This window comes from Maylandia zebra, linkage group LG4 (assembly GCF_041146795.1).
Source record: "Maylandia zebra isolate NMK-2024a linkage group LG4, Mzebra_GT3a, whole genome shotgun sequence".
Lineage (NCBI taxonomy): Eukaryota > Metazoa > Chordata > Actinopteri > Cichliformes > Cichlidae > Maylandia > Maylandia zebra.
This window is the reverse complement of record NC_135170.1, coordinates 28,650,684-28,663,091: the sequence shown is the minus strand read 5'-3', so window position 1 is coordinate 28,663,091 and position 12,408 is coordinate 28,650,684. Positions and strand designations below refer to the sequence as shown.

Genomic DNA, 12,408 nt, shown 5'->3' with positions numbered 1-12,408 from the left:
TTTTAATTCGTAGGCTAGACAGTTACTTCAGCTCTGTGGGCAGGCTGAATTAATGCATCCGTTTTCAGGTTCTGTGAGAAGTTTATTTTGCGTTTATTTTATTTTTTTATATACATATATATATATAATTAAATACCCGATACTCCTATAAAACTACGTGTATTCATAATGTGTATTTAGGCCATTTTATTCTTTTGCTCCTATAGAGTGGAGCTATATTTAAGATTATGTGATTGCACTTGCTCTACTATCAAAACCCACAGAGTGATCTGCCTTCACGCATTTAGATGGCGATCTAGCACTCCGGACAGTTGCATCAGTTCCTGTGTATGCGTGTAAATGGCTGTGCTGCGGCTGCTGCACGCTACTTTTTATTCCCAGGACGCAGAATAGTAATAAATCCTCCTCTGCTTGGAAAGGCTGTGATCATAATATAGACGTCACCCTCCTGCTCGAGTGGATCAACCAAGCCAAGTGCGCAGTTATTTGTAAGGTACAACAACAACACCCTCCAGCACCATGCCCATGGATAGAGATTTCTCGGAGATCCCCTCGCTGCGCGGAGATGATAACTGCGTCAGAGCCATAGCAAACACAGCTTTGAATTGCTCCGGATCTCTCTACTAAAAAAAAAAAAACGAGAGAGAGAGAGAGAAAACAGAAAGGGACTTGGTCGCGTTGCGGGCTGTTGTCGCAACAAATAGGACACGAGACGTGGATTTAAAGGTATTTAATAACTGCGACACTGGATGTGGAGATCTTGACGTGCACACCCGAGCGCTAGTGTAACGTGCCGTCATTGTGCTGTTCGGTCGCACGTCTTTAGAGTGTTCTACATTTAAATGGGTACTGTGTAGCTCTCTTGGCACGGGGCTGCACTTACAGGACGTCGCGGACTTCATAGCTTCATGTGTCTGAAACGTGTGCACGTCTCGTAGCCCCCAAAAATCAAGTGCAGCAGTTTCCCCGAGCTCAGTTTTACCTTCGTATTTATTTTTAATTCCGTTTGAGTTCAGACGGGGAAGTTGATGTTCAGCGTGGCGATTATGAAACACAGAAAAACTGTACTACGCACTTTTCTATTCTGCTTTTCTGAAGTGGCACGCCCACTCCTGTGCAATGTGGATGCCCCGTGCTATTAAATTCATGTGCTGTATTCATAGATGCGCACACTGTCGCGCTGTATGCGCATAATTCAGTCAATTTCCCCCAAGTTTTGCAAAAAGAGCAGAAGCAGTCTACCAGAAAAAGGCCCGTAAAGCACTCGAGGAGGCTTTTTTTTTTTTTTTTTGCATTAGACGTCTGTTTTGTTTTGCTAACAGATGGGGGCACTCTTTCAGAGAGACCATCGGCGAGGGTGAATGGGGAAATGGGGGTTGTGAGAAACAGAGGGCGATAGTAAGCCCATTAGTACTATAATAAGGTAACTGAAATGGACTGCAGCCATATTACATCAAAACTACTGCCTATAATAGATTTAATGTAATTAGTGAAAGTAGTTACTGTGGCAGAAAACATGAAAACAAGCCTAAGTTTACAAACGTAACTTATCTGAATATGAAAGTGGAATGTTTTGAAGTTGGGCCTGTTTGTCATATGCTTTCCTTTTATTTTTAAACAGTCATGGAGGAAAGTGCTGCAGCAGCCCCTGGCACCGGTGTTGCCCCATCACTTCCAAGACCTCAGTCTTCCTCCTTTATCCCTTCTCGCAGCATGCTGGAGTGGAGACGGAGGGTCAAGTCTGAGTATATGCGCCTTCGCCAGGTCAAACGCCTTAAAAAAGCAGAAGAGGTCAAAGTGAGTCACATTGACGTCACACAAGTTCAATTCAGATGTTCAGGGGTTTTTTTCAGGGTCTGTGAATGAAGATAAGGTCGTAGCTAAATTTGGCACAAGACATCTTTTCTCTTGTGCAATCAGGGTTTTGTGCAATGGTCTCTAACAAATAAAGAGCAAAGCTTAATTTGCATGTGTGACACTGGTGTGTCTTTTGTATGCAGTTCTCAATGCGTATGTTATGTTAATAGTGTGTATGTCTTGGTCCTTTTTTCTCTTTTTTTTTTTCTAGACCCTTTTCATGTCTAACAGGCAAAAGATTGAGCAACAGACAAATATCCTAAACACAGAATGGTCCAAGCTCCGGATTCAGTCCATCCCTCTGTCAACCGCTAATGGGGGTCTGGCCACGAAAAAGGTGGGTGGGTGGTCTGTCAGAGAGAGATGGAGAAATTATGGGGCGCTGATCTAGCTTTAGTAGAGCAGGCATCCCTTATGCTGTAATGCAGTGTCCAGGGTTTGAAACCGCTCATTCCCTTCTGTCACCTTTCTTGTCTTTTCTCCACTGTCCTATCACAATAAAGGCTAAAAGCCCCCCAAAATATGCAAAAAAGAGAGCGATGGAGACTATTAAGACAATGGCTGGACACATGATTTGTACTATTATCTGAACCTTGCGGTACATCTTCTTATTCCTGTCCAAGATGCTCTGGCTAAGCTAGAAGTTCAATATATTTTTATAATGTGAATGTGTTGTGAGGAAATCCCTTCTTGAACATCATGTTGAGATCTCCTCATGCCTCCCAATCTTCTATACCGATTCCCAACTGGATGGGAAAGAGACGTGTGGTAGAAGTGGATCGCATGACAGTCTAACAGTCTGCGGCCTTGTGGGAGCTTATAATACATACAGCCTGATGGTGTAACCACATCTTTCTCCTCCCGCATGCTGTCACGGTCGGCTGTATTGTGTTAACTGGTTTTATTCCCCCTGCTCAGAGTTAAGCAGCAAGTGTGTAGTTATAAAACGGCCGAGTGCTGCAGCATATTGTTCTGGGATCTGGTGATTCTCAAGCCACCTCTGGTTATCTTACAGGTGTGTACAGTGGAGTTTGGCTTCCCAGGATTCAAAACTCAAGCCATTGCCATGAGACCACTGTCAACAGTAGCTGGAATCCCCTTTATGTACTCCTGGTCCCCTCTGCAGCACAACTTTATGGTATAAATAAAACACAATTGTCATTGATACAGTTACAGTGTCATATCACCCTTAGAGCACCCTGAATATAATGTGTTACTAATTCATCTGATTCTAGTTATGAGTTAAATGGAAACTGATAATGTTCTGCTCTTTTCTTATTAAATTCTCTTTTCATGGAACTTTTAGGGCAGCTGAATAAACTCAGGAACATATGTTATCGAGCTATAACATAGGAGTTTGTTCCACAGAAGTTACATTTTGAAAAACATATCCAAAAAACGGGGGTATGCTCACAGAACACTTTTACAACAGAACTTTTCATTTATTTTTTTCAGTCAGGCCATGAATAAATTTCTGCTAACAAGTGTGATTGTCTATTGCTTTTACAGTTTTGGTCCCTCTGAAGCATCTGCAGTTAGAGACTTGTTTTAACCAAAGTTTGTATGTTCTAGGTGGAGGATGAAACGTTCCTCCACAACATCCCTTACATGGGCGATGAAGTGCTGGAGCAAGACGAGGCTTTCCTGGAAGAACTGATTGACAACTATGACGGTGTTCATGGTGACAGAGGTTTGTGTTGAATATTATATGTCCCTGCAAACAAGAGACATATTAAAGGAAATGCAGCATCAAGTGTCTTAGTAAGGTAATGGGTCACCTCGTACCGACAGAACAGCTTCAGTGTATATTGTCAGTGATTTTCTTTGAAAATCTTTGAAACTCTGCTGGTGGAATTGGATGTCATTCTTCAAATTCTTCAATTCTTTCCTCTGATTGTTTTTGATTGGGGTGGGGAGTACTGTCTGATATGTTGGTCCAAAAATCTCCAGTAGGTGTTAAGTTGAAATTTGGCGATTTTAAGATTTGCATCCTTTTCGTACTTCACTAATCAAACAGTTCAGTGGATAGGATAAAAGGGATAGCATAGAACAACTGAATTTTGATTTTCAATGATCCTGCACTTTTTAAAACCAAATAGACTTTTTGCCTTCTTAATAAAAAAGTCAAGAATCACACATTTAATTGGTGATAACTGTCGGTATGACATCTCGATTGTGTTCCAGAGGGAGGGTTCATCAGTGATGAGATATTTAAAGAGTTAGTGGACGCCCTGAGCCAGTATTCTGACCACGAGGAGGACGAAGAAGAGGAGGCCTCAGCAGGAACTGTTGGGGACATGGCAGGGAAGAAAGAAGAAGAGAGGGTGATGAGGAGGAGCTCAGTGGAGGGCTCGGAAGAGAACAAAGCTGGATCTTTGGCATTTGTCAGGAGGAAGAGGAGAAGCACTACTGAGGGTGAGTCTTCAGCTTGGCGCATTTGTGTTTTCAGATGATGAGAACAAGAAAAGTACAGGCTCATGCTGTTCGTGTCATTGCACTACACACCTGCCACAAGGTCGCCCTGCCACAGCAGCTCTTGAGCTGACGTTGTTTGCCTTAAAGCTGCCTCTGTGTCCCTACTGTGTGTGAGTGAACCCATTTGTCCTTTACACTGATATGGCCCAGCTCTAATTACAGAACTGAATGACCTCATGCACCGAGCTTTATGGAAAACTAGGCTATATACACACTTAGTGACAGTTCATTTGAAGCACACCTGGGCACACTGTCATTTAGAGACTGATTCACAAATACATGTGTAGAAGATGGGAACGTGAATCAAAGATAATGGTAAAAGAGATGTACAGTGTTCTTATTACATCATTTTTTTCTCTTTTATCATGTTTTTTTTTTACCAAGTGACCTTGAGAATTGAAGGAACTTTACCATTGCAACAGAACATATTGCATAACCTTTGTTTGTGAGTGTGTATCAAAACCTGATGTCTGGACAAACCTGGGTGATTCACATCACATGTCTCCCACAGTGAAGGACATGTCCAGCAGCAAGAAGATCCCCAATGATAAGATATTTACAGCGATCGCCTCAATGTTCCCCTACAAAGGCACCACAGAGGAGCTGAAGGAAAAGTAAGAAAAGTGTAGTCTATCCGGGGATCTGTACGCACAATGCCGGGCAGTCTGTTGCTTAGTGTTCACCATGGAGACGAAAGCTGTCAGAGAGGAAAGTAATAATAGTCGCTCCCTGTCAGGCTCTCCAACTCAAAGGGGTAGTTACATCAGCATCTGAAAGAGCTGTGCTCAGAAAGAAAAAATCTTCATCTTTGTCCAGCACTGTTTCACTAAGTTAAATGAGCGTCAATAGTGAACCACAAAGAAGTGACACATCCCGCTGAAACTTTTCATATGTCCTCCACAGGTACAAGGTCCTCTTGGAGCCGCCAAGTCCAGTGAAGCTACCCCCTCTCTGCACCCCCAACCTAGACGGACCTTTTGCAAAGTCTGTGCAGAGAGAGCAGTCGTTACACTCCTTCCACACACTCTTCTGCAGACGCTGCTTCAAATACGACTGTTTCCTCCACCGTAATAGCTTCTTATATATTCTTTCAAAGTTTGAAATGTATATATTAAGATTATAGTGTTCCTTCTGAGTTTTGAGGGTAATATATTTATTATTTCTGAGTCTTTTGTTTTTTTTCCATGAAGCTGCTACTAATAACCACATAATGAAAAACAGGGGTCAAAAATTTTTCTTTCTGTTGATGAAGCTTTTCATGCTACACCCAATGTTTACAAGAGGAAGAATAAGGAGATCCGCATGGAGACTGAGCCATGCGGTGTAGACTGCTTTCTGTTACAGGTATGCCCACAGTTGTTTAACTGATGCATTCATGCATTCTCTACACATTAGAACTCCCTATGTTTTCCTCCTGATCATATTTTAAATGTTCTACGTCTTTTCTCTTGTGAAGAAAGGGGCTAAAGAGTTTGTGGATCAGAATATGTTGCGGTCACAGAAGTCTCGGAGGCGACGGAGGCAGCCCCGTCCAACCAGTTCCAGCTGCCCTGGACCATCTGGCTCTGCTGAAGAACCCAACAGTGACCATGAAACCACCTCCTCCTCAGGTGGGGCACCTTCTCAAAATGTCACTTACTCTTGAATGAATGAATGAATTTAAAAAAATCAGTTCATGTGTTCTTCTTTCTGGTAGCAAAAGTCTTTCTTCATTATGAGTTCATGCAGTATAGATAGTGTATATATTTTAATTCGTTTCTGAGATCCACCCCCCAGAAGGCTGTCCACCCTGTCTAACCCTCTTAAGGAAAGTGAAATTTGGCTAGAGATGACAGCTTTCAAGCCACATCCTCTCTCCTTTCCTTCCCTCTTCAATCTCCTCCTAGTATCAGCTCTTTCTTGCCAAGAAAAATAAACTAGCCATTAGTTTTGCATGCTTCAGCCTCAACATAAACACATTGTTCCCTCTCCACCTCACTACTTTTACTGCACTATATTCTTTCACATTTCTACTGATTTCTTCATGCAGAGAGCAAGAGGAAGGAAATAAGCGCACACACCCCTGGCTGTTTTTCTTTCTCTTATTCATTCTCAGGTTGTTGCTGATTTCTATCAGTTCCTTACCAGAAGCCTGTGTTAGTTTTGGAAACTCCTGGTACTCAGGCAGTGACTCAGCAGAGTCTCCCACATGTGTTGGGATAATGTGGAAAAAGCAGATTGTTGAGCAGATTAATAAAGACACTCAGCGCTGGAGCATGTGGCCACAGTAATGCTCCATGCAGTCTGTTGCCTGGCAACATGCGCTGTCTTGAATTGTGGAGGCACGAGCATCATTGTTGGATATCCAAAACCCCAATCAAAACTCACAGTCCCTTTTGTGTCCATTTATATACAAAGACGGCTTCTAGAAACAGCAGCTTTTATGTTTGTGCAAGGTTAGAGCACCTTTTATTGCATGATTGCGGATAAAAGCTGTCACAAACTTTGCCAAGACCAAGTAATTTAAAAAGTGCTTGCTTGTTCAGATACGTGTTGAGTAAAAAAAAAATGTGACAAAATGCTTTCCAGCTAAATCCCCAAAATATGTTTGTGTATGTCTGTGTGTAAAAAAGAGGGGAATTCACGGTGCCAGACTCCCACCAAGCTGCGTCCAGGAGATGATGACGGGGAGCAGCAGGCGTGCTGTGTCGTCCAGTGGAGTGGAGCAGAGGAGTCACTTTTCCGGGTGCTACACGGCACATACTTCAACAACTTCTGCTCTATTGCTCGCCTCATCGGTACAAAGAACTGCAAGGAGGTAAAACATACAGGCACATACAGGTGTTCACTTGTTTTGGTTTGAAAGTTAGTGTTAAAACTACTAAATATTAGTCACCACTAATAATTGCACTTTATTTCAGCTTTATCTTCGTTCTGTGTCCAGATAGGATAGCTACATTAACCGCAGTGTACCGGTAATTAGATTTCAAACTATGTAGTTGAGAGTTTATAACATGTTTTGCCTGTAGCAGCAAATGTAGCCTGGAGACATGAAGCCTCAAGCAGAAGTGAGGAGCAGTGCACAGAGATTTCTTGCTAACTCTATGCCTTTGATTTCCTTTTCAAACTTGCCTTTAGAGCAGCTTGACTCAACTGACATCATTTTATACATTTTGCACAGCCCCATCATAACTCACAAATAGCTTTGTTAAACAGTTTCAGTCATATGAACCAATGCACCAGTAAACAGACATTAAAATGTAGCTTGCTTTATAATGACAGTACAGATGCTTTCATAAGAAAATGCAAGGAAGTATAAGTAAAACAGTTCTTAACCTCTTTGTAGACTACAAAACAAAAAAGAAAAAGAGAATCTCAGTTGTGCCTCAGTTGTGCCTGATTACCTCTCACATCTGTTGTTTACTAACTATACTAACTATGAAGTGTGTTTTTTGTAGTCTATGAACTCAACTAAAACTCTCTAAAACTGATTCATAGTTGTTTTTGAAATAAAGTACAAACCATACTTGCGCTGCTGATTTCTGTTGCGTCAGTCCAAGTATAATAACGTGCATCCGGTGCTTGTGGTTTTATGGTGTGGATAATTGGACTTACTACAGAGAGAATTGCATATGGCACCATAAAGAGGAATGCCAACCAGATGTGACGTCTCTCATTTTCCCTCATGATGCAGTTGTTCAGACATTCCCAGCTTCCCTTGGGCTGTGCATGAGAGTGCTCTGTTGGGAACATTTTGCTATTTTAAAAAATTAGATTTCAAAAGTTTTTATAGTTGTGCATTTATTTAAAAAGCGTCACCCTTGATATCCAACCCTTGTATCCCCACTTGTTCCATGGCCAAACAAATCTGTACTGGGCTGCTAATATTCTGACTGCCCCACCCACCCACTGCTTCTCTGAGGGGAAATGCTGAAACCAGCTGCATTATGTATGTGTACATCCCAGGAAAGAGGCCAAAACTGGGTTTTAGCAACCAGAAGTGGTTGAGCATGTTTTCACACAGATGCATGTGAATGTCTGGTCTCTGCAGTCGGGTTTTAGATAAGCAGCTTGTTTTGAAACTTGGGTGCCTTTGTTACTTTGCACAAAATAATTGCAGAATGTCTTCATAGTTGTTTGCTTGCACGCTGAACTTGCAAGATGATATGTCGTCCACGTCATTGTCATTTCCCAAAGGTCTATGAGTTTGCAGTGAAAGAGGTTCTGATCCATCGTGTTCCTTTGGAAGATGGAGGCATCTCCCCTCAAAAGAAGAAAAGGAAGCATAGGCAAGAACTCAACTGTTATTATCTTTTCTCTGACTTATTGTTTCGTCTTCCGGAATAGGTGTGAAAGAAATTTGAGCTTTTAGCAAAGAGGAATAAAGCTCTCTAATATATTTAATGCATATTACAGGTTGTGGGCAAAGATTCAACTTAAGAAAGGTATGTATAACTAAAAAAAGACATGGTTTTTACTTCATTATGCCTTCTGACATACAACACAGCTTACTGTTCCAGTCTGAGGGCTTTGTCCTCTGTTGTTCCAGATAACTCATCCAATCAAGTGTACAACTATCAGCCATGTGACCACCCCGACCACCCATGTGACAGCTCCTGCCCGTGTGTAATGACCCAAAATTTTTGTGAGAAGTTCTGCCAATGTGAGCATGAGTGTAAGTGTTAACTTTTTTATTCATTTCATCACAATTTGTGGCTTAATTCTACCAAAAACACAATAGCCTGCTTGACCATGCGATGCTCAAAGAAGATTGTTTGTTATAATCACATTTTCCACTGAGAAGCCGTTTGCCAGGCCACAGTAGAGCAGGGCAGCAGAATGTAAAACGATTTTGCAGTAGTCTGGCAGCGGTCAGAGGAGAAATTGTCCTCTGGCAGGGATAGGTGGGTGTCTGCTTCACAGAGAGCTGCATTCACAATGAGCTATTTGCTGCAGCAGCAATGCCCCAGAACTGTGTTTTCTTAAATGGCCACATGGTGGAGAAATGCTTTTTCTGTATGATGCCCTCTGGAGAGTTGATAATAAAGAGAGAGGATAAGATTAAGCAAACATTTTTTTCTGTGGTCTCGGAAGAGGAGTTTTTTCTGCTTGATTTGTTCATCTGTGCTGGTTTAGTCACCTTTTCTCCTCCCATCTCCTGATTACCTCGCCTTTTCCCGTAGCGGCAAAGAGCCGGGGCCAAACAGGAAGCAGGCCCTAGTTCCACATGTGCGTGCATTAAAAACTTGGAGTGAAATCAAAGGGATGTGACAGGCTCTGTGCTTGATATATAACATCGTCTCCTGCGTCAGTATGAGTCAAATAGCTCGAGCTAAACGGTGCTTGATGATACAGAAGTATAAAATCCACTCGTGGTGGGAATGGGAAGCGATAGGCTGCCTTGAGCAGCCTTAGTATGGACAGGTTTTTTCCAAGCATAGGCTATTGGAAAGACATTTCCGTTATTCTTGCTTGAGCCTTCCATTCATCTGCCCTGAGGGTGTTATGTTACACGCCTCAAAATTGTATTTCAGCATGTCTGCCAGCAGAGGTCTCTGATTAATGAACCTCTCAGCATTACTCAACCTCTGAGCTCCTCTTCTGCAACTGTATTTCGAAATTCAGGGTTGTTGTTTTTTATTGAGTTTTTTAATCATAATGATATTTCTTCACATAATGTAGTATATTTCTGGTTTACTGCTAACTTCTTTATAAAACATGTCAGCAATTCCCCTTTCAAAGCAGCTCTGTGTCTAAATGTTGTCTAGGCCAAAACCGCTTCCCAGGCTGCAGGTGTAAGACTCAGTGCAACACTAAACAATGTCCCTGCTACCTGGCTGTAAGAGAATGTGACCCAGATCTTTGCATGACGTGCGGTGCCGCAGACCACTGGGACAGTAAAGTAGTCTCCTGCAAGAACTGTAGCATCCAGAGAGGCCTGAAAAAGGTACACTGGAAGATGTGGCTGTTTAAAATTTTTAAAGAGTGAAATTTAGTGGTATTAAATAACTCAAATATCATATGGTGTTTTTAGCACCTGCTTTTGGCTCCCTCTGATGTTGCTGGGTGGGGCACGTTCATCAAAGAGCCTGTTCAGAAGAATGAATTCATCTCTGAATACTGCGGAGAGGCAAGTCTGTGCAGTTTAGTCGATTTTATTTTCAAATACATCATCCATGCTGCGTGCTTACAGTGTTATTTTTCCTATATGTGTGCATAAGCAGCTGATCTCTCAGGATGAAGCAGACCGACGTGGAAGGATTTACGACAAATACATGTCTAGCTTCCTTTTCAACTTGAACAACGGCACGTATTCCCCACAGCGTAAAATTCTAAGCCAGGCGTACCACTGCAGTGTATTAAAAAACCCATAACATACTCTGTTTCTCTCTTTAGACTTTGTTGTGGATGCCACACGAAAGGGGAACAAAATCCGCTTTGCAAATCATTCAGTTAATCCCAACTGCTATGCTAAAGGTCAGTGAAGGGGGGGTGGGGGTCACTTTGCTTTACTATATGAATTCAGCAGCTTTATAAGAGTTATTTTGTCTGATGTTATATTCCCTGCCCTTGCAGTGGTGATGGTAAATGGAGACCACCGCATTGGAATATTTGCCAAACGAGCTATCCTTCAAGGAGAGGAACTCTTCTTTGATTACAGGTAGAGTTGAAGGCCCCTTTGTAATCTCCAGCTTCAAGAGATAATGTATACAAACTCACACTCTTCATACTGTTTCCTCCCACAGATACAGCCAAGCCGATGCCCTCAAATATGTGGGAATAGAGAGGGAGGTAGACTTGTCTTAGCTTCATCGGCTGCCTACCTTCAGAACTGGTCCTTAACTCCTCAGCCACCTACTAATGCTTCTTTCCCCGTCTGCAGCATCACATTTAGCTGACAAATTTCTATCAGCAGTCACCGTCTCTGCCCTCCCTGCTGCACTTCCAAAAATAGAAAGCCCCTCCCCGCTGTTTGCAGGTGCTCATGCGCCACAAACACTGTACCACCTCCTTCAGTGACAGCCATTAGCTCTCCTCCTCATCTGCTCAGACACATCCGCCTACCTGTAAAACTGTATCAACCAAGCTTAAACTATTTAAAGTGGAAATACTATTAATCCCTATCACTTACTGTACTGAGAGCATCTCAAATTTTTTATTCCATCTCGTCAAAGCAAACAAAGCCGAAATAACCCATAGCACAGTGTGTAACTCTCAGCAGTTTTGTTACTGTACTTATTGACTGGCTTTTCTTTGAGAATTCAGTATGTAATGCAATTTTTTACAGTGTATGTAATGATGGTAAATGAAATGCATGTGACAAACCATCCATTAAACATGTTAGATGCAACATTAGCTTTGGACAGATACTGTTGTTAACGTGCAGTCATGCAGTCATGCAGCTAGCAACTTCATCCATCTTTATGGTAAAATAAGTTATTGTGCATTTATATCACTGTTCTGCAAAAATAGGCAACCAGACGAGAAACCGACTGACTGAATGTAACCTGTAGATGATGGTGAAGAGATCTCATTCTGCTTTTCATTTTAAACATTATCCTATTATTGGTACTCAGACTGGCATGCATACGTCAAGCATTTATCTTTGTGTTTACAACAGCCCGATACTCTCGCATTTTGCCAGGAAAGTAAGTCACAGAGTAGATGTTTCCTTTGCAAATAAATAAGTGCCAAATGATTCCAGGAAGAAAAGTGCTGAAACAACATGGCTGTGTTGCGTAACAAAGCTGTGTTAAAGGTAACCAATGAAGGTTATGACCATTGAAAAAACAAATTTGTTAGTGTTTGACCAAATATTAAGGCCCCCCACATGTGAATGTAAATGATCCTTTTTCATTTGTTTTTCTTTATTTTTTTATGTCCACACTTGCCGTTTGGTCTGTTCTTCATTTATAAAACATTAAAAGCCCACTTTGAAATGAGATCTTTCTCAATAGAGATGAACAAAATGGAGTTTAATGCTGTGTACAGTGTATGCCTATAAAAATAAAAGTTTAACTTTATACATTAAAGATGCCACCCTAGTCCTTATCTGTGCTAAATGCTCCCTACATTGAAAGCTCGAACAACACATTG

At 41.8% G+C, this 12,408-nt stretch overlaps 1 protein-coding gene across 2 annotated transcripts; it reads left to right on the top strand.

The window, feature by feature from the left end:
- Positions 1-268: 268 nt before the first annotated feature.
- Positions 269-12,344, top strand: ezh1 (enhancer of zeste 1 polycomb repressive complex 2 subunit). Of its 2 annotated transcripts, none has more exons than XM_004552265.5 (20): positions 269-493; positions 1,622-1,797; positions 2,069-2,194; positions 2,873-2,995; positions 3,430-3,547; positions 4,042-4,272; positions 4,844-4,946; positions 5,236-5,399; positions 5,585-5,676; positions 5,789-5,942; positions 6,945-7,129; positions 8,509-8,600; positions 8,728-8,756; positions 8,861-8,986; positions 10,080-10,258; positions 10,346-10,441; positions 10,536-10,617; positions 10,708-10,788; positions 10,888-10,972; positions 11,058-12,344. In XM_004552265.5, exons 2-20 carry the CDS (start codon positions 1,624-1,626, stop codon positions 11,116-11,118), a joined length of 2,301 nt encoding a protein of 766 aa, XP_004552322.2. In that variant the 5' UTR covers positions 269-493; positions 1,622-1,623; the 3' UTR covers positions 11,119-12,344. The 2 variants fall into 2 exon arrangements, with proteins under 2 accessions (XP_004552322.2, XP_004552321.2); XM_004552264.4 differs by having other exon boundaries at positions 270-726.
- The last annotated feature ends 64 nt before the right edge of the window (positions 12,345-12,408 follow it).

Bases quoted from the DNA above. Each gene is read 5' to 3' on its own strand.
- ezh1 (XM_004552265.5), top strand. From the start codon at position 1,624: ATGGAGGAAAGTGCTGCAGCAGCCCCTGGCACCGGTGTTGCCCCATCA. The intron at 3,548-4,041 runs GTTTGTGTTGAA...ATTGTGTTCCAG, and splicing joins CGGTGTTCATGGTGACAGAG to AGGGAGGGTTCATCAGTGAT. The intron at 4,947-5,235 runs GTAAGAAAAGTG...TGTCCTCCACAG, and splicing joins ACAGAGGAGCTGAAGGAAAA to GTACAAGGTCCTCTTGGAGC.